Below are 21,731 nucleotides of genomic sequence, written 5' to 3'. Positions count from 1 at the left end.
CATAACAGCCAGAACAATTAGTCATTTTTAAAAATGACTTTTTTATGTTGAATTTAAGATAAAATTCTATTATGTCTCCTTTTATATTCTACTGTAGACAGTCTATACAGATATGGTGTTTTTACAGATTTAATTCTTATCTGGTTTGCCAGCTGAATAGATCCAAAATCAGCCACATCGGTACGTTATTCATTAGGAATATCCATGCAACCTTGAAGTACTGTCAGAAAGGTTTAGCTATGCCAGTTTGCAGCGTTTGGTATTGTTTTCCCTTTGAAAAGACTTTCATTACGCTGTCCATTAGAATAACCTTTTATCAGTTCCTTATTACAATGGCTTAATCAAGAGCTCAGGTTTCTGTAAGTAAGAATTTTTATGCTAATGTGCTAATGTCCACTGGGAGAAGACACTTGTTATGATGCAGGACGATCCAGCCCGGTTACTTCTCTTAGCGCGCTCAATGTTGGTTTAAAAAATGAAGTGCGCTGCCCTCTGCTGGACAAGAAATGTATTGTTTAATTAACCCGAATCAAAAAAACACATCACAAGGCTTTGAGGCTATAATCTTAGCGTGCTACATGCAGACATTAGACACTGTATTGTTAATCAGGCAAGTAAAACAGAAGCATGCAAATATTCATGAAATGTCAGTAGCTTTCATCCGAATCCATAGTGAAGATATTATGTATATTTGAAATACCTATTCACTAACATACAGCAAAAACAATGCTGCACTCTGCAATGTAAAATGGAGACAACATATGAACTTTGTCACAATGCACAGTTACAGCACATTACTGTCATTATAGGCCAGATTCATTCATCACAGAGACCAAAAACCTAGCTGTAGCTTTATTATCCTTAAATTCATCAGCTAGGAACGGGAGGTAATATCACCTGGCCAGTATTTTTCGCATTGTTTAACAGTAGCACGCACACACACACACACACACACACACACACACTTCCAAGTACTCGACATGGCCAATAAAGCGGACATGCGTTTAACTAAACGTACGCGGAGAGGCTCCGGTCCTTCTGTCTGGCTTCAGGACGAATCCTGTACCGGCCTGTGGTTGGGCAAAGGGACAATCGTCACCTCCATCAGCGGTCTGGAGCTACGGCAGGCGGACGGGCGGCGCTGCGGGCCCAACAGACTCCTGGGTCACGGACGGCATGGCTGCACAAGGTCCCGGCACTGAAGAGCAGAAGAGGAACAAGGCAGCGGTTTGTGTGTAAAAAATGACCCACACGTCCCTATCGGAACGTCTCTGACCGTAAGTGTTCAGCTGAGGTTCCTAGGTTTGTGTTTGAGACGCTTCCCATAGGGAGTCCCCTCTCAGTTGGGCCGCACTCCACTCATGACTGGGTCCTTTTGTCTTATTGCAGAGCTGTTTTTTTTACACTTTCTCACATTTCTTATATTATGCCATTTCTAATATTACCCATGCTTCTTTGTGATGTTTTGAGCTTGTATGTGTTATATTAGGCTTTGTCCCAGAAATAGCGACCGAACTCATTAAGTTCAGCATCACGGCAGGTGCCTACAGAACCATACAGCCTGGCAGACTTGTGCATTAGCAGACAGAAATGTTAACGTAGCCATTGAAATATAATCACAACATTTCACTAGTTAACATGTCACAGTGGAACATGTGCGAACGCTACTGTGTGGTGGGCCTCGGTGCGAGACGTCTGAAGCTGCACGTTTCTCTTTCCACTTTTTCAGTTTCTCTTTTGCTTTCACGGGTGCACGACAGTCAGTAAACACCTATGTGGCGTATTTACCAGAGAACTCGGCACCCACAGAAACACAGTGGCCGTGTTGTAAAGCCAGGAAGCGAAGCCCTGATTGGCTGGCCACGCTTTTATTTTGATTTGGTTTTGATAAAACTACACGTGCCAACAATTCTTGCATGTCTTGAAGGTTTTATGTATCATATTGCACCCACAGTGCAATATATGGATAACAGTAATTATGTAGACCTACGTCCTCATACCTACAGGTTAAGGTTAGCATCAGACTGGGCATGATTTTCAAAGGGATCCAAATTGCCTCTTGAAATTAATCCTAATTCCATCTTTGACTTCTGTTTTATGAATACAAGCCGCAGGAAGCTGGTGGCGTGACCTTGCGTGTGGCAACCATCAGACCTCATTCATTAGTAGCAGTATTAGCATTTGCACACAAACTCACCCGTTACCACGGCTGCATCCCCATCCTCTTCCTCACTGGTCTGTGTCTTCTTCCTGAGGTGACACACTACCATGGTGGCGTTGAAGGCTCTCTGAAACACACAAGTTCTTCGTGTTTTCATCACAGTTAACAACACAGCAACCCTGGTTCGTGTTCCCAGGTGATCTCCGAATGCACAGAAGAACCCAGAGGGGACAGAGGGACCAGTGAGAATGGTTGGAGGACTTCCTAAAAGAAATCACGCAGGTGTGTGTGAGGGCAGGGCTGTGTGGTGTGAGGGGGCGGGGCTGTGTGGTGTGAGGGCGGGGCTGGGTGCCTATGCCCTACAAGTAGACAGCCCGGCTGAAGTGGTGTACACTCTGAATTTCTACACCAGCTGGGTGGGTATTGTGTCTCCCATCTCATCTCCAGGGGGCAGTGTGGACGCAGCTTTTCTCCTGAGAGATAGCTAGAGGGTTCGGGACGAAGTCTGTGCGATAGAGAGGTGAACGATGCAGTTTTCGGAGTCATTTCCACACATCACACATGGCCATCCACAGCCAGGAGAGCAGGAGCTCACCTTCCACTGACTCTTGGCAAAGTTCTTCTGAATCTGCTTGGACACAGACACATGAATGTTCCTCTGCAGAGCAGTGCCTCCCGAGATCCTGCCACAGCGAAACATGCATGAAATACGTGACAGATACATTTACGCTATTGCAACACAGTGATACAATCAACTGAGAAAGGAGTACATGGGGAAGGAAGCGTTCTTTAACATACTGGAACGCCTTGCTTGTGTTCAGTGCTGCTTGGGGTCAGAATAGCACCAATGTGCACAGTTCACTCGAGCAAGTCTGATGTCAAACTATGTAGCTATTTGCTGGCTTTGCACCACTGAAGCCCCATTACATCTCACGTGCAGTGTTGGCAGCGACGTGCAGTCACACGTGTCTCAGGCCTGTGAGGGTTCGTTCAGTAAGGCTGATGTAACTGGGCACTGCAGCCCTCCAGACATCCTCCACCAGCTTGATTATGCTCGTGCGTGCACACACTTTAACGACCATTAAAGACCACACACATGGTTGTGACTGCGGTTCCAGTAACATCTGCTCAGCTGTGTGGCTCATACTGCTGTTCTGGTGTGCACACGCGCATGCACACACACACACACACACACACACACACACACACACACACACACACACACACACACACACACACACACACACACACACACTCCTACGTGAGGATTACTCTCTCAATCCCTCCCTCTCTCACACGCTCTCACCTTCTATTCCTCTCTCTCCATCTCTCTCCCTCTTATCTCTCTCTCTCTCTCCCTCACACACTCTCACCTTCTATCGCTCTCTCCATCGTTCTCCCTCTCCCTCACATACTCTCACATTCTATCACTCTCTCCCTCACTCTCACCTTCTATCGCTCTCTCCATCTCCCTCTCCCTCACATACTCTCAATTTCTATCACTCTCTCTCTCTATCTCCCTCACTCTCACCTTCTATCACTCTCTCCATCTTTCTCTCCCTCTCCCTCACATACTCTCACTTTCTATCACTCTCTCTCTCTCCCTCTCCCTCACACTCTCACCTTCTATCGCTCTCTCTGTTTCTCTCTCTCTCAAGGCCCATCCACTCCCCCATCGCTGCTATTTATAAACTCACCAAGGATGCCGCAGGGCCTGCATACAACTGTATCTCCTCTCTGGCTCCTTCTGCAGTAAGTGGACTATGAAGTCTTTGGCTGGAAGCATTAGCAGAAGAACAGAGCAGAGAATACAGTAGGATCAATACAGTTTAGTGTGGGCGATGAGGGTGCGAATAACAGCGGCTTTCTTTAATCCATTAATTCAGTCTGAAATTTTAGACATGTTTCTTCTCTGTTTTGCAGTTTTAGGTATTTTTGGTAACTGGTCTACCCTTACCTACAGGTAAATGTAATCATATATGTCCTATAATGTAGCATTTGCAAACCCCAGTCCTGGGCTATTCCAGCTTGGAATACTTGTGCATCTACTCATCGCTAAGATGAGTTATATTTCTATGTTATGAACAAAATGCAGATTAAAAGAACAGGGATAATGCCACAGTTAAAATCCCCTGGTCCAAATCAGTGCTGTATGCCAGACAGTTTGATGACCTCCAAGGGCTCTGGGTAGTGGCTGGTAATTTTCGGTTCTTACCTGAATCTGAAACTTCATCCCAGTACGGTGAGTCGAACTCGAACTCAGCCTTTATGATCTGCTTGTAGAGTTGAGTGTCATTGTCATGGTAGAAGGGAGGATAACCACACAGCCTGCAGTGAGGGGGGTGGAGGTGGGGGTGGAGGGTCACTGGGTGGGGTCACACTGTGGCTGCTCTACATCTGTATCCAGTCGAGATTGCTCTATATACTCTGTCTTCTGAATGTAATTACACATGCAATTTTGTCTGCTTTGACTCCAGCAGGTTGTAAAATGAAACAGTGACTCTAGAAATAAGGAGCACAACGTTAGCTTCACCTGCAGGCTATTTTTATGGATTTTGCATGAACTATATTGGAAACACGGGTCTTTTAATACACAGTCCTCTGTGGACCTCAGGGGAGACTACACTCTATGTATCATAAGGAGGCAAATACAGTTTATAGGTAATGAACATTTCATAAATATGCACATATCTCCAAAGCACTTTGAGCTAAACGGTGTGTCCTCCTATGTGTGTTTGTGTGTGTGTGTGTTCACAGAAGTGCATACGCTCATACAAACACTTACAGTATGAAGGAAATGACACCCAAGGCCCACAGATCCACTCCTTTACCGTACGTCTTCTGTTGTAACAGCTCAGGAGCTACACAAAAACACACATGTAGTAGAAATGTAGCTGATGAGGTCAGAGCGTGAGTTCCAGGCCAAAGATGCTGGAAGCAGGGAAAATGTTCAAAGTGGCTTCTGGCCCACCGCCTGATAATGACTACAGTGCTCCGATAATTTGGGGGGGAAACAACCCAGATTAACAAGACAGTGCCCATATGGGCTGACGATCTGAAGATCTGTACTGCTAAGATTACCACGACATCACAAACGTGAGCTAAACTTTATGTTGTAAGCGCCTTTGCTTTTTAAAATACTAAATATAATGCTAAAATTAAATCAAATTAAAATATATTTAAATGTTTGACATAGAAAAGTATATCCTTGCTGAAAAGCTAAATGAAATGCATTTGAATGTGTATATCACCTCCAGCCTATGTAAGTGGTACTGGAAGTACTTTATAGGTGTTTTTTCCAGAACACATGAGTATGACTGAACTCTCTTAAAAGTGTAAGGATGATGTTACAGCTGCAGTGCATTTTGGGAAGCGCTCCCACAAGGTTCTAGCTTATGGCATGGATCATCATTCATGAGCTAAATGTATCCCAATATTAAACTTACCAGAAAAGCTTTTAAGGAGAGTCAATTAAAATGTGTTGCAGGGTTACTAGATGATCTTACCTACATATGCAGGGGTTCCACAAGCAGTGGACAGAACGCCCTGCTCCTCCATCTTAGACAGTCCAAAGTCACTAATGACGATCTTCGCGTCTTCTAAAGGACTCTCATACAGCAGGTTCTCTGGCTGGCAGCCAAACACACACAAGCTGCTCAGTCACTTACCAGTTTCGAGCTGCACATTGCACACGTGGTTATTACTGGAGAATCAACTGAGAAAACAAGAACTACTCTGCAACAATCACTGGGTGTGGTACCTTTAGGTCCCGGTGCACGATGCCCATGTGATGGAGGTACCTGACTGCCCCCAGCACCTGCAGGATGACGCGGCTGGCATCCTTCTCCGTGTAGCTGCCCCGCTCCAGGATCCTGGCCAGCAGCTCTCCGCCCGTCACCCTGCAGCGCCCACAACCACAGGCCTGGGATCAGTTTCACATCTGCTCCATCCTTTACTGTAACACTATGAGTGAGGAATGAACCTGGTCCGAGACCGCAAGCAAGACCGTGCCATAGTTTTACTAGCATCTCCACATCTATTCTAGTACAGACTGTAAGCGCGTGATGCGGTTTTGCTTGCCTCGGGCTGGCGGCACGTGCATACGTGTTTGTAAATGCATTATGTAAATGTATACAGAAAACTCTGAACGGTATAATGAATTACTGGGGTCTGAAACCCCTTGTTGAATTCGTGCACTGAAACGCGTGTTCAACATGTCTACTCACAGCGTCATTACCAAATAGAGTTTTGTGGGCGTCTCAAATGTCTCTTCCAGGGAAACAATATTTTCATGCTTGATTCTGGAGAGAGAATACATTCAAATCTATATTCAGGCAAGTTGTTATAATTTGAAATATATATATATGTAGGCCTACCATTTATAATATTCAGGATGTTTGAGCAAATGCTCGAGCCTATTTCTAAAATTTAAAGGATTAAAAATAAATTCTCAGTTAAAAAGTTAATTTGTACAAAAATGTCCACGAACCGGCGTAATACAGCAATCTCGTTCTCCAGCATAGATTCTTTACCCTTTAGCGCCCTCTTGCGGATACACTTGACTGCTACAAGCTTCTGGGTACGTCGGTGTTGAGCTAACCTCACCTCGGAGAACGAGCCTCTGGGAAAAATGTATTCCGGTGTCACTTTAATACAACATTATTGGATTCGTATGGCAGTAAAGGATTATGATCTCTGTAGCTACGGCGCCATGTTGAGACGCACATGAGCTGAGACTAGAGACGATCATACCGAACTGTTGTTGTCATGACAATTGTTGAACGAGTTGTTAAAAAAACGACATGGGACGTTAATGTCGTTATCGCACGACTCTCCATAAACGGAAATGTTTTGCGTGGACGGAGACTTCTTCACGTGCAGCTCTTCTCGGTTGCCCCCACGCAGAACATTTGACATTTGACAAGCCCGCTACACAGCGCCAAATCCATCAACGCAAAACCCAGTGACTCACTCTCCCAGTTTCTCTCTCAGTTCGTACACGGCACTGATGTCGTCCGCTTTCTTACGCGACTCCTTCATTAGTGGCATCTTCACCTTGGCGGAATGAGTCACACACGCACGCACGCACGCACGCACGCACACACACACACACACACACACACACACACACACACACACACACACACACACACACACCACACGCACACACACACACACACACACACACACACACACACACACACACACACACACACACAGCCCATATACACGAGTGCAGGCAGAAACACACACACAGGCCCATACACACGAGTGCAGGCAGGAACACACACACACACACACAAAGGCCCATACATACGAGTGCAAGCAGGAACACACACACACAAATACACACACAGGCCCATACACAAGAGTGCAGGCAAGAACACACGCACACACACACACACACACACACACACAGTGAAATTAAAGGATCTATCTGTTTATTTCAGATCAGATGTATCTAGGCTCTCCGATACCATTGCATCCTCAAACACACAATACATCCTGTGAAAATGTCTATTAAAACAAAACTTACTCTTCAATATATAAGTAAGTAAGTAAGTAAAATACATTTATATAGCACTTTTCACAGGCACAAGCCACAAAGTGCTTTACAACGGAAAATAAAATAAAATAAATCAAAGACACAAAAACACACACTATAAAACAGAAATAAAATACAGTGTACAAGGTCAACGGCTGCAACCTCCACCACTAACTAAACGCCTGCGTAAAAAGGAAAGTCTTTAGCTGTTTTTTAAAAGTATCTACAGTGTCAGCTGATCTTAAATGTGGAGGAAGTGTGTTCCACAGTTTTGGAGCAACCACCTTAAATGCTCGGTCTCCACGAGTCTTTAGACATGAGCGTGGCACAGACAGTAAACTCAGGTTGTTTGACCTGAGTAATCGTGATGAAGTGTAGGGGTGGAGCAGGTCAGCGACATACACAGGAGCTGTGTTGTGTAGTGCTCTGTATGTTAAAGTTAAAATCTTGAACTGGATCCTGAATTCTACAGGAAGCCAGTGTAAGGATTTTAAAATGGGTGTTATGTGAGACCGTCTGCTTGACTTGGTCAGTAACCTCGCTGCAGCGTTTTGAATTATCTGTAAACGTCCACGAGCTGATACACTGAGAGATGAAAACAAGGCATTACAGTAGTCTATGCGAGATGAAATAAACGCATGGATCAGCATCTCTAGATCTGCTGTTGAAACCATAGATCTCAGTTTACTGATATTTCTCAAGTGGAAGAAACAGGATCTTGACAGCTGTTTAACATGAGAATCAAATGCTAAAGACTGATCGAAGATAACTCCCAGATTTCGGAGGCTAGTGTGGACAGCAGAGGAAAGAAGCCCAAGATTTTGCTTAATCGTTTGACTAAGCCTATCAGGAGCAATGATCAATACCTCAGTCTTGTTGTCATTTAGCTGTAGGAAGTTATTTGAGGTCCATTCTCTGATTGATTGAAGACAATCTAATAGCCTAGACAAACTATGAACCTCACTTGGTTTAAAAGAGAAATAAAGCTGAATATCATCAGCAAATAAATGATAGGAAATATTAAAACTATTTAAAATCTGCCCCAAAGGTAACATATACAAAGAAAACAACAAAGGCCCTAAAACTGAACCCTGTGGAACCCCACAGGTTAATGGGGTTGCCTCAGACGTGTAATCTCCCATCGTAACTGAGAAACTTCTCCCAGTGAGATAAGAAATAAACCAATCAAGTGCTGTTCCAGATATGCCCACCCAGTCACGTAACCTATTTATCAGTATTTCATGATCAATGGTATCAAACGCAGAACTGAGATCCAGCAGCACCAACACAGAGCAAATATAAATATAAATTGTTAATTGCTGCCAATTTCTTTACCATCATAAGACAGAGAAGCAGGAGTGGTTGCGTTTATTATATCGCATAATCCATCTGAACACTACAGCAGTGTTGCGTTTATTATATCGCATAATCCATCTGAACACTACAGCCCCAGATGCGAGATTATTTATCAGGTACACTGCAGTTTTGCGTGGCTCTAGCTGAGTCTTACAGTCACAAAAGAAGAAACAAACATTCCTTCTCCCGACAGAACGTGACATTAACAACCAGACAAAAAGAACACTTCCCACAGGCTGACCATTTAATGGGCGTCTGCTGTTGGAACCTGTATAACAGAGGTGTAGAGCACAGATCGATGGTTACAAACAAAATGACAAAGTAAGCAATTACCTGAAGACTACTGCTACCGAAATGTGGTTGGTACCCTCCAGTAACTGGGAGTCCAGAGCTTCTGCTGTGTCCACGTCACTGAACGTCCAATCTGATCTGAGCTCCTGAAAGAAAAATCACATGTATTTTAGACTTATGACCTTGGACACCCACACACCTAAGAGAAGACAGACGCGGAGAATGAGTGAAGTGTGTGTGTGTGTGTGTGTGTGTGTGTGTGTGTGTTGTGTGTGTTGTGTGTATGTGAGTGAGAGAGAAAGAGACAGAAAGAAAAAGAGGATAGAAATGATTCTCTCCTTCATCTAATTGAATCCCTTCATCTGAGAGATGCACTTGATGCTACAGCCATGGTTCTTTTTCACTGCAGCTGGTTGGGTGAGGGGCAATAGCCTCGTGTTGATCATAACTCATATTTAGAGGAGCAGACATCATTGTCTCTGTTTATAAAACTGCCTGGTTTTTTGTGCACTAGAAGGATCCCAGGCGACCTCTCACACTCCTTGTATGGACACAGGCGTGAGCCACCATCCACAGTGCCCCCACACCACCTCCTCTCCTCTCCTCCCCTCTCTTTTCCTCTCCTCTCCTCCTCTCTCTTTTCCTCTCCTTCCCTCTCTTCTCAACTCCTCCCCTCTCTTCTCCTCTCCTCTCCTCTCCTCTCCTCCCCTCTTTTCTCCTCTCCTCTCCTCTCCTCTCCTCCCCTCTCTTCTCTTCTCCTCTCCTCTCCTCTCCTCTCCTCCCCTCTCTTCTCTTCTTCTCTCCTCTCCTCCCCTCTCCTCCCCTCTCCTCTCCTCTCCTCCCCTCTCTTCTTCTCTCCTCTCCTCCCCTCTCCTCTCCTCCCCTCTCCTCTCCTCTCCTCTCCTCCCCTCTCTTCTTCTCTCCTCTCCTCCCCTCTCCTCTCCTCCCCTCTCCTCTCCTCCCCTCTCTTCTCCTCCCCTCTCCTCTCCTCTCCTTGCCTCCTCCAAAGACACTAACATGAACACTGTTTCTGTCACCAGTCCCAGAACACGTCTTGCACAAGATATGACAAAAGCTCCAAGAAAAGTAAACATATGGCATTAAAAATGAAGATGATGGAAAGTGTTTAGGCTAAACTCTAAAGGTCTATGTTAATTATCAATTGAAAGTCCCTACTAATATATAATGTTTTATTAAGCTACACCTTAGACTATTCTTTATAATTATAAATCATGTAGCCAAAAAATGTTTAAACGTTGTATTAATAATTGTCACCAGAGGGCAGCATTGTTTAACTTTAAACTATTCCACAGTATTAGACCTTGATTAGATCTTAAAAGTAAATAAACAAATCTGTACATGGGTGTAATTGAATTGACTTAGTCTGCACTTTTTAACATGGTAAGAAGATCTTTATATAAAAACAATGCAGATTGTTTTGCTGGACAATTGAACTTTGGCCTTTTATGTCCCATAGCACACGGATTCTTGAGCTAAGTCATGACTGTTTTTCCATTTAATAAAGATCATGTCAAAAACAGACAAATACTGGTGACCCTGGTTACAAAAGAGGCAACTCTGTCCCTTGCCAGCAGTGACATAAGAAGAAGGTTAAAAGGCCAATCAGATTATTCAGGTTATTCAGATTATCTTTCACTTAAAGCAGTGAGATCACTTGCGGTCATATGATGATGCATGACCAGAGGTCTTTTTCAGCATATGCTGGGGTACATGTCCCCAGAGCAAAATCATCTCTCTCTCTCTCTCTCTCTCTCTCACACACACACACACACACACACACACACACACACACACACATTGATGCACACTACATTCTGAAATGTGTGAGTACTAAGACACACATGCTCAAGAGCTGTATTCCAGGGTGATTCAGATTTTAATGTGACTCTGGAAGAGGACTGGCAGATTGATTTCAGAAGTACATACTGTACACTGTATACCACTGACGTGGTCACCTCAACCAACATTATGGGCTGAGAGTTAAATCTCCACACATAATTAATGCTGTTATACATAAATAATTTGAGTTGAGAATTCCATGCACCACCTGGTTATCGACAAACTGTGGACATTTGCATTCATCACACTCTGTACCCTGCGGTGCAGGTGATGCTGGAAGGTTTCAGTTACTACCAAAAAGGACAGAGGATCAGGTATTATGGTAAGGAAATAATTAGTGAGCTTAATTGAAGTAAAGTCTGTCCCCCTTCAAACACACACACACACACACACACACACACACACACACACACACACACACACACACACACACACACATGGCAGAGCTAATCCTTCTATTCCCTGTAGTTCAGGGTTCTTCTGGGAACCAGAGCAAGCTCTCTCCATGGGTCTGCACAGCGGGCCAGGATGCAGTGCAACCTTATCTCTGACATCATAAAACCGTTACCCCTTGTGAGGTCAGGACACAGTTCTGCACCTGTTTAACCTTTCACTCCGCCAGCTCGGGAGTCAGACAGCTGCCAACGGACCCGCGTTTCCTTCTGGGGAAACCCTCAGTCCAGACTGACCACATCTGCGTCCTCTGTACCCGCCGGTCTGTACCCGCCGGCCTGTACCCACCGGTCTGTACCCGCCGGCCTGTCACGCTTCAATTAAACAGCGAAGGAAGAAAACACAGGTGTGCCATGCTGATTGGTTGTTGTGTTGGAGGTTTGTTGTTGTTCTGCTTCAGCGCTTTAATATGACCTTTGACCACAAACCACGCTGGAGAGACGGATCTGCACCGCATTGATTCCCTGTCAGACACCATATGACGGTGGGACGGTTGTGGCATCGGCCCAAACCGGCACCGGAGCACGCGGTATACCTGTGCCGAATGAATTACAACATAAACCATGTGACGTTGGGATATAAACAGTCCCTGTCATTTCATCAACCTCTACTTTACATGGACCGGGGCGGGGGGGTGCAGGGGGCGGAGCAAACCCACTGCAGCGGTCTTGTTTTCCAGAGAGCTATAAAAAAGAGGACAGGCCTAACCTTTGCAGGGCAGCTGTCAGGGAGGGTCACGAGATCCACTCCGACCTAAACTTAGATGGACGGAAATGTATGAGTGCAACTGTAGATGTGTGCTCTTCCTGCCCCGAGGGCAGCGTGCCATGCTAATTCATACCGCCGCTCCAGAGATGGTTGGAGTTTAAATGGAGAATCTCCATTAAGAGTGTAACTTTGACCCCCACCACTTTGACTGGGCATGACCTGCATCTCAGACTCCGCCTCTCATGGCCTTCTCTAAGGTTTTAAAGGAATACTTCACTGAAACACATTAGCCGCTTAGCTATTTGATTTTATCTAAATGAGGTAAAGCTTGTAACACGTTAACTTTTAGCCGTTGCTAACTGTGTTAGCATATTTTGGTACAGACATCCTTTGTGGCAATTGTATGAACAAAAGAGGGCAAACAGATAAGGCCGTTCATTCCCACTTCGTGTGCCGCCACGGACAAATTGATCTGTTTTTGATGTTAGTTGTAGGTAGGGCCAGAAGAGAGCGGGAACCCCCAGTGACTTTGCTCAAGCGTTGATGCACGGCGGCCATTCAGGAGTCTGTAAAGCACATTTGTGTGGCAAGCGGATTATTTTTCGTAACATTAAGCACGACTGCACAAGCGCAGAAGGGGGTGCCACACTTTGAAATGACCAGAGAGGAGCTAACGTCGGGGGAGCCTGGCCAGCTAACAGGCCTTTTATTGACGTGTCTCTGGGACGCCATTAGAAGGACTAGCATACAGATCAGAATACAGATCAGTGTTGAAAGTGATTAGGAATTCATCACATTCATATTAATGAATATTTCACATATCACAAATAGGGTTGCAGCGGTAACCGGTTTCACGGTATACCACGGTATTAAAATGCACGGTTATCATACCGTGTGCGTTTGCTTATTACCGGTAAAAAGCAAGCCAGCGGAGAAACTGACCCGCGCATGCGCAACTCCGCTCCGGTTCAGCTACTAAGCACACAGCAGTGAGAATGGCAGAAAGTGCATTAGACTTAACAAATTTTTTAACAAAAAAAAAGCTTAACTAAAATCAGCGGCGAAAATGACGTAATCGCGGTGGCTCCGCCGGTGAGCGCGGGTCTCGCGCGCTGTCGATTCGCGAGGTCGTGCACGTCTCGAATTTTGTAACTTTGCGCGCGTCGCGCCTCAGCGCAATGAACAAAGTCATGTTTGCAGGGTTCATACACCTTTATAAGGTGGAATTAAAGCACTTGTACGTAACTTTAAAGGTCCGTTTCAATATTTCCCAGCACCTTAAACTTAATTAAGTTAAATATTTATACATATACTCAAAATAATTCGCTTTTTATTAAATTATTTAATGGTTGTTTATTTTCAAAACGCCCAGTCTTAACGTCTTCACGTTCTCTCGTGTTTCGTCCTGGAATTACAAGAGGCTCGTATTTGTTAACGTAATACAAAAGAACTGTGCCGAGTCGCGCGCTACGGTCACTAGTGAAAGTGTAAATCCATAGATTTTTAAGGTCCTTGCTTTCACTGGATGTGAAAGATGCCATTAATTTACATGCGTTCATTTTCAAAATTTTACGTGCCTGTTTTTCATATGTTAAAACCAGACTCGGTGTGAAAGCCTTAAAATAGAAATCTCTATTGTGAGGGTCATGTCAGAAATAAATCCTCTCTTTCTGCAGTATCTGGTTATATTCTAACTTGGCAGTACAACGGACGTTTACAACAGTTGTTGATCAGACACTGACCCAGGTTGAGTTTATCAGATATTAAATAATTTAAACTTAAATAATTGTACTGAAATCCATGATTTAGGTTTATCTAATTTTGCAGTATTTATTTAAACATGTGTACAGCTTATTTTTTTAAAGGAGACATTTTGTATACAATAGTTCCAGGTTTCTACAATAAATAGTTAATTGAACAAAAAAAACTTGTAATTTCTTTAAGGGTCAGTGTATCTTTTAATAATATACAAACTAACTGTGATACCGTGATAACCGTGATACCGCGGTATTTTCTGAGACGGTTATCATACCGTGAAAATCTCATACCGTTGCAACCCTAATCACAAATAATAAGGTACCTGATCGACTTTTCAAGTTTTTTTGCATGATAGTCTGTTACTGAAGAAACTCTTGTTTTCAGCATTACCTTAGTCCTTTTGGTTAAACTATACAAAAAATGCATATGATAATTGTTTGAATTTGTGTATATTTGCTCATTGAACAATCTCCACTTTAGCTGTTACATCAAGTTGGAAGAGAAGATAGTCGCCCCCTACCCAAAGTATGAATTACAAGGCATTTGTTTTTGCCTCTTTTGGGGGAGTCTGTGTTTTAATTAGGAGGTTCAGACCCCACCGGTCCCATCTGTTATTGGTGACATTACGTGTATTACCATGACCCTACATATATTTTGCAGAAGAAGCCAGGAAGACACATACCAAGAAATCAGAAAAGGTCCCAAAACCCCAAAATTCCCTAAACGTGTGTGCTGTGACCATCCAAAACCATCACAGTCATTCCAAATGAGTCTCCAGCTCAACACCAGATTAAGAGTTCACCAAAAGGTCTTAAATCCCAGTATATTACAATCATTACACGTGACAATATAATCATAGCATACTTGTGATATATTGTTTCTTATTTTGCACCCTTTCTTTGGGTTTAGCTACTCTGAGTAGACCAAATAAATCCCTTCCCTGTTTAACAATAATATTTGAATAATTCAATAACACTGCCTGGACAGAACATTGTATATGTGCCCAGTAAAAAGTGGGGAAAATAATCATTTATGTAATTAAGTTCAGAATGTAAAAACACATACAAATATCACAGGAACACTGTAAGATGTGTTGCAGTCTGAACAGACTAGAAGTAAAAAGGGAACCGCCCACTTGTCTGGGTCCACTTGTCTGGGCCCACTTGTCCGGGTCCACTTGTCTGGGTCCACTTGTCCGGGTCCACTTGTCCGGGTCCACTTGTCTGGGTCCACTTGTCTGGGTCCACTTGTCCGGGTCCACTTGTCTGGGTCCACTTGTCTGGGTCCAGTCTGATCATCAAAATATGATATATGATACTGCAGAGAATCAATAATCAGACATCATGCTAGGAAACACACTGGGAAGCTGTTTAGTACAGCAAAACATTTCTGCCATAGCATTTTTTTTAGTATTGTGCCAATGTGAACATGAAATTTGAGACGATACAGTAAAATTACATATACTTCTGGAATTTGAATTTCATTGTGTCAGAATCACGTTTATTCACCAAACACATAACCATGCATCAAACTGACATTTTCATTTAGTGCACTTAGCAGATACTCTTGCCCAGAGGGACTTACAAAAGTGCCTGTTATCTCCGGGGAAGTAACCCTTTCACTAGTACATTAGGCAATAGTCTAAGGACACCATTAAGCTAGAACCCTGTTAAAGAAAACATACACAGTAAATACTTTTGTAGTATGTATAGGGCACTGCAGACCAATACGTTAGTGCAGGAAAGATTCTAAAGCCGGATCTTCCATTTCCTGACTGGCATTGGTTCAAAATAAATAGTCCTTAGGGCATGAGACATACGAGACAGTGGTGGAGGATGAGACCAGTGCTTTAAGGTAGTACGGATGCAGCCATGGAGAGCAATAGAGGAATGCAGGGATTGCTAGAGTGTACTGGTGTGTGCAAAGAAGCCTGCCAAGAGTGAGCAAGTGTGTGTGAGGAAGACTGCCAAGAGTGAGCAGGTGTATGTGAGGAAGCTTGCCAAGAGTGAGCAGGTGTGTGCGAGGAAGACTGCCAAGAGTGAGCAAATGTGTGTGAGGAAGACTGCCAAGAGTGAGCAGGTGTATATGAGGAAGCTTGCCAAGAGTGAGCAGGTGTGTGCGAGGAAGACTGCCAAGAGTGAGCAAATGTGTGTGAGGAAGCCTGCCAAGAGTGAGCAGGTGTATGCATAAGAAGACTGCCAAGAGTGAGCAAATGTGTGTGAGGAAGCCTGTCAAGAGTAAGCAGATGGGTGTGAGGAAGCCTGCCAAGAGTGAGCAGGTGTGTGTGAGGAAGCCTACCAAGAGTGAGCAGGTGCCAAATTAGTGGCTTCTATGGAAAGAAATGGCTCATTCATACCTGGAGGTTGAGGACCACACCCGGGTTTCATACATGTTTTGGGGAAATTCTAGAGATTCCTCAAAGGAGGCCACCAGATCTCAGTGCCACGAAGTTCGAATCTAAATGAGTGATTGAGCAACTATATAGGAAAAAGAGAAGAGGTCAGAGCATTGATCCTTGCTGTACTGTACACCCGTGGAGAACCTGTAAGGAACAGATAACGATCATCTCCATGTTGCTTGATATGAACTGCTCTCTAGGCAGGGTGTAAACTTGAGTCATGCTCAGTCAGGGACGCCAAGATTTGAGAATATGGATTGAGGAACCTCTGAACATGTCAAAGATTTGAGAATATGGATTGAGGAACCTCTGAACATGTCAAAGATTTGAGAATATGGATTGAGGAACCTCTGAACATGTCAAAGATTTGAGAATATGGATTGAGGAACCTCTGAACATGTCAAAGATTTGAGAATATGGATTGAGGAACCTCTGAACATGTCAAAGATTTGAGAATATGGATTGAGGAACCCTCTGAACATGTCAAAGATTTGAGAATATGGATTGAGGAACCTCTGAACATGTCAAAGATTTGAGAATATGGATTGAGGAACCCTCTGAACATGTCAAAGATTTGAGAATATGGATTGAGGAACCCTCTGAACATGTCAAAGATTTGAGAATATGGATTGAGGAACCTCTGAACATGTCAAAGATTTGAGAATATGGATTGAGGAACCTCTGAACATGTCAAAGATTTGAGAATATGGATTGAGGAACCCTCTGAACATGTCAAAGATTTGAGAATATGGATTGAGGAACCCCTTTGAACATGTCAAAGGCAGCGAAAGGTCCAACACGATGAGGACAGATGACAGATTGGCAGTTTGTGGCAGTGTGATGTTTCTGTGCATGGGTTTGAAATTCAAGTGATTAAAATCCTAAAGTCTGGGTAATGAAGAGTGATTGATTAGAGAAGACAATGCAGTGTTACCCTGTGGTAACACTGAAAAAAGGGTTTCCGACATATCACCATGACTGGCAGTTTTTAAGTGCACAGCATGTATAAGTGTCTCAGACACACAGGTCGGATTTCAGTCTCCTGCTAAGAATTTCCATCAGACATGTAATGCAACCAAAATGTGGTCCTTTATATTCTACAAACTGCCTCAGCTCTTGTTCTGCTATGAAATGAAACATTTGGCCATTTATTTATAATCAGTGTGCTCGTCAGTTTAAGTCTTTGGTGTGTAGCGGTGCAGTCTGTGAGCACTTCAGTGCTTTTTAAGAATTGCCTATTTCTCTTATAACTAATTCCCATGGCTGCTATTTACATTAGGACTGCCCACTGACCATCTGTGACATTCTCACTATTTGCGTGTTCTTACAGATCTTAAAGACACATTTCACTTTGCCAGAGACCATGTGTGAGTCACATGGTATTGCTAGATATCAGTCACTAGTGGCTTCTGATTTAAATTATGTTATTGTCTGTAAATGGTTTTTGAGAATCAAAATGCTCCTTTCCTGTAATGTTGTTTTAATATAAGCTGGTTTAAGTTCACCCTAACCAAACCTGTGTAGACCTAGACTACTACAATTTCAGCATCTGTGATTCACCATTAAATATATGGTGGAATATCTGTTAATGTTTATATAGTGATGAAAATTGTATTTTTACGTGTTATGTCTAGTAAATGAAATTATTTTCTAAATGAGACTCACGCATAGTCCAACTAAGGAACGCTTTCTGCCACAGAAAATGCAGCTTCCCACTCACCCACACTAGTCATTACACCACAGATCGCTGCAGTGTTGTTATTTCTGTGAATGTAGGACTGAGATTGTACAATAACTGAATGAGTGTAGTACCAGCACCACTGTGAGCTGCTAACGTGCTTCCCCAGACACTTTCTTCTCTTTCTTTTTTTTGTTGATAATCCGTCACGTCCTGTTGTAAATCTCTTCACACTTGAAGCACGTGTATTTGGTTCTTTTCGCTGTTTTTCTACACGATGCTCAATTTTGCAATTGTTTAAATTGTTGTTCATAGTTTGTGTTTTACACCAGTTGAGACCAGTGAGTCAATGTGAGTAAATTTGTCTTATAATGGCAGTAAAGTTGAATTAAGTTCCTGAGGTAAGAAAATGAGACATCCTCAAAATTACAAAGGAGCATTTTGATTCTCAAAAGACCATTTACAGACAATAAATGTGTGGTTATTTTCTCATCGTTAAAAAGTTACATTAGTAAAAGTTTTAATTTGGCTTAATTTTAATGGGAAGATTACAAGCAACTTCAGCAACTTCTTGTTCACAATTAGTTTAAAACATGTATTTGTAAAAATGCTTCTCAGTCATGTCATGAAGTCTTTAGATCTTCTTTCATTCTCTTTGAATATTCCCAGACCATGAGAATACTCCCCTCCATGCCACGCTCCGAGAGACTATGATTTTTAATACTTTAGCATGTACATAAACAAACTGTGGACAACAACCATCAGATCGTTGCTTGTTCTGTCTCTGGTCATCTCCAGCCGGGCCTGTGCCGCTCACACTCTGTAGGCCTCCCTGCACACACCACCACACACTCGCAGCTGGTCCAGACTGCAACTGTGTGACTCATATTCAATCTTCCTAAGTTCACATACATCACTCCACTGCTGTGATCCCTATATCTGATTTACAACCCTGATACCTTTACTGACAAAGCCCAAAAGGTCACGTCTCCTCTTACCTGAAATCACATGTCTCAACCCACATTGCACACATTGCATTATCTCACACCTTTGCACTCTTGAACTACCACCATACTGCCCCTCAAGACAAAAGGAACATATACCTGGAAGTATCATTATAAATCTGGATGTACCAGCATCTAAATGGTGGAAAGAACCCTCACTACCGGTCCACTCATCAGAGCCTCCTCAAACACAGACTAAAAACCCACTTCTTCATGAAGCCCTTGAATAATCCATAGCGATTTCCCAGCAATTGAATAATCACCAATTCATTACGTACTTGTCCACACAAAAAACCTCTGTTCCTCTTATTTGTGTATACTCCCCCTGTCATGGTTCTGGATTAATGGTTTCCGTAGACTCAGGACCAGAACACTAGAATATAGATTTATTCCATGGAGAGGACTACACTCTATTGTACGTCCTTCTGGACATAGAGAGAAAAATATTCAACAGAGTGTACAGTCATGTAAGTTAGCAGTGAGAGGCTCTTTTAATAGACTACTGTGATGAATTGCTTGGAGCTAGTGATGCAGCCTAAATTTAACATGTAAATGTTGGTGGTTGTTTCGGGGGGGGGGGGGGGGGGGGGGTCACGCATGATCCATGAGTCACTGTCACAGCATGCCTGTCCTATTTTGTGGTAACTGCAAAGCAGCACAGTGAGGACCACAAGAAGATCATTTCAATCAAAACGTGTAATTAGTAGTTATTGATTATTGTGGTTTCAGAAACATGCTTGCACAGCAGGGCTGACCAATCAGCTAAACCTAACACGTTATAAACCTGTATAATTCATCGAGGTAGAAATGCATCACAAACGTCTCCAGTTAAAATCGCTGGTTAAATGAACGTACTAACAAATTACCGCCGATGTCCTAGTGTGCGTTATGAAGACTGTTGGATATAATCCTCTGACTGCACTGACAAGTCGGACATGTTCATCGTGTGTTTTTACTGAGTACACTGAGATCCGGTGTGATATATAAAGCGTAAGGATCGATTGCAGATACAATTACTCTCGGTTCTGCCAGTCTGGTGTAGTTGGGCTGTATACTCACCTTGAGGATTTTGATTTTGGGACTTTTCTGCTTTGTCAGTCTCTTGTAAATGACAAAAGAATCATTCTCCAAACACGTTTTAACAACACCCTGCATGTATTGTAAATGAATAACTCTCGGACAGATAATGGTTTTATAAATTAGTAACTTTTTTTCCATAGAAAAAAAATCTCATTATGTGTGGTTGCTGCAAATAAAGTTGGTTTGTTCTGTCACAAGAATGCTCATCCTGTCAGGACCATATAAACTGTACGTTATACATTGCTGTAAGCCATAGAGCAGGGGTACTCAACTAAATTTGTCCGCGGTCCAATTATGGCAGATACCTGTGACCTGAGGTCCGGTGCGGCGGGGGTGGCGAACGTAAGTTGTTGAGTGGGGGTGGCAAACGTAACACTCATGACGGAGTGTTTTTTCAATAGCCCTGAATTAAATGCTCCGGTTTTTTTTGGTCCGTATCCAGTTAATCAGGAATGAGATTGGGTCCGGACAGGACTGCGTTCGGGTCCGGATCCGGACCGCGGTCCTCAAAGTACCCCTGCCATAGAGATTAGTGGATGACTTCTGTGACGGTGCTCCCCTGCTAGACAGTGGTGGTACTGCACGTGGGCTTTTGTTCACACTGCAGTTCTCCACTTCCTTGGTCCTCTTTGTGGGTGGAGGTTTTGTGGAGGTCTTTAGCAGCCTGAGCACTTTTCTTCTGCTTGGGTGGAGAGAGGTGTTAACTGTGTGCTGACTGCTTCTTCATTGACTGGTGTCGCGCCTTTCGGTTTTAAGGCCTCTTCAACACAGCAGCTGACTGTGACTTCGAAATCATCTGAAACGTTTCCTCTGAAACGAGGATCAAGGCAGCATGCCAGTTCCACAGTTTTCTTTACTTTGTCATTGGCCATTCCATCCAGTCCCAGACTTCAGAGCCGATGGTCTCACTCTGCTCTCTGGTGAGCACTAGTAAACCCTCTCGATGGATCAAGCAGGGACGCAGACGGCACTGGGGACGGGGGGGACATGTCCCCTCCAGATTTATATTGACCCCATCCGAAATCGAGCATCTACAAGCATAAACGTATATATTGTACAGCTTGGTCCCCCTCACTTCAGAATTTCCATCTGCGCCGATGGGTTCAAGGGGTTGGTTGACCTGTTCCATCACAGCTCCCTTTATTAATATCGCTTTAAAATAATAACAAGAAGAAACGTAATGTGTAACTATGTAATAAGTATACAGCACACAGATTCCCTTATGCATATTTGGACATAAGCACTAGAACTAAAATATCTAAAAGTAAATGTATTACTGACCATAATTCAATAATGTTGAATAATACAATTATTCAATAATAATTCAATAATCCAACTTACACTTATAAGGCACTTTAAATGGGTATTGGGGACTAACAGAATTTAGTTCTGTTACATATAGAACACACTGTCTGTTAGAGAAGTCTGCTCAGTATTAT

General features: G+C 43.3%; 1 protein-coding gene across 6 annotated transcripts; it reads right to left on the bottom strand.

Annotated features, from left to right (window-relative positions):
- Window positions 1-485: 485 nt before the first annotated feature.
- Window positions 486-20,286, bottom strand: pnck (pregnancy up-regulated nonubiquitous CaM kinase). Of its 6 annotated transcripts, XM_077004071.1 has the most exons (14): window positions 20,272-20,286; window positions 15,268-15,449; window positions 9,396-9,499; window positions 7,134-7,210; window positions 6,651-6,782; window positions 6,388-6,462; window positions 5,922-6,060; window positions 5,668-5,791; window positions 4,947-5,022; window positions 4,377-4,489; window positions 3,859-3,937; window positions 2,757-2,844; window positions 2,198-2,288; window positions 486-1,198 (listed from the first exon to the last, which is right to left on the bottom strand). In XM_077004071.1, exons 4-14 carry the CDS (start codon window positions 7,208-7,210, stop codon window positions 1,119-1,121), a joined length of 1,074 nt encoding a protein of 357 aa, XP_076860186.1. In that variant the 5' UTR covers window positions 9,396-9,499; window positions 15,268-15,449; window positions 20,272-20,286; the 3' UTR covers window positions 486-1,118. The 6 variants fall into 6 exon arrangements, with proteins under 6 accessions (XP_076860186.1, XP_076860187.1, XP_076860191.1 ...); XM_077004070.1 differs by lacking the exon at window positions 20,272-20,286 and having other exon boundaries at window positions 487-1,198; window positions 7,134-7,216; XM_077004072.1 differs by lacking the exons at window positions 15,268-15,449; window positions 20,272-20,286 and having other exon boundaries at window positions 9,396-9,858.
- Window positions 20,287-21,731: the final 1,445 nt, after the last annotated feature.

This window comes from Brachyhypopomus gauderio, chromosome 4, assembly GCF_052324685.1.
Source record: "Brachyhypopomus gauderio isolate BG-103 chromosome 4, BGAUD_0.2, whole genome shotgun sequence".
Lineage (NCBI taxonomy): Eukaryota > Metazoa > Chordata > Actinopteri > Gymnotiformes > Hypopomidae > Brachyhypopomus > Brachyhypopomus gauderio.
Note: the sequence above shows the minus strand (reverse complement) of the source record. Positions and strands in the feature narration are given on the sequence as shown.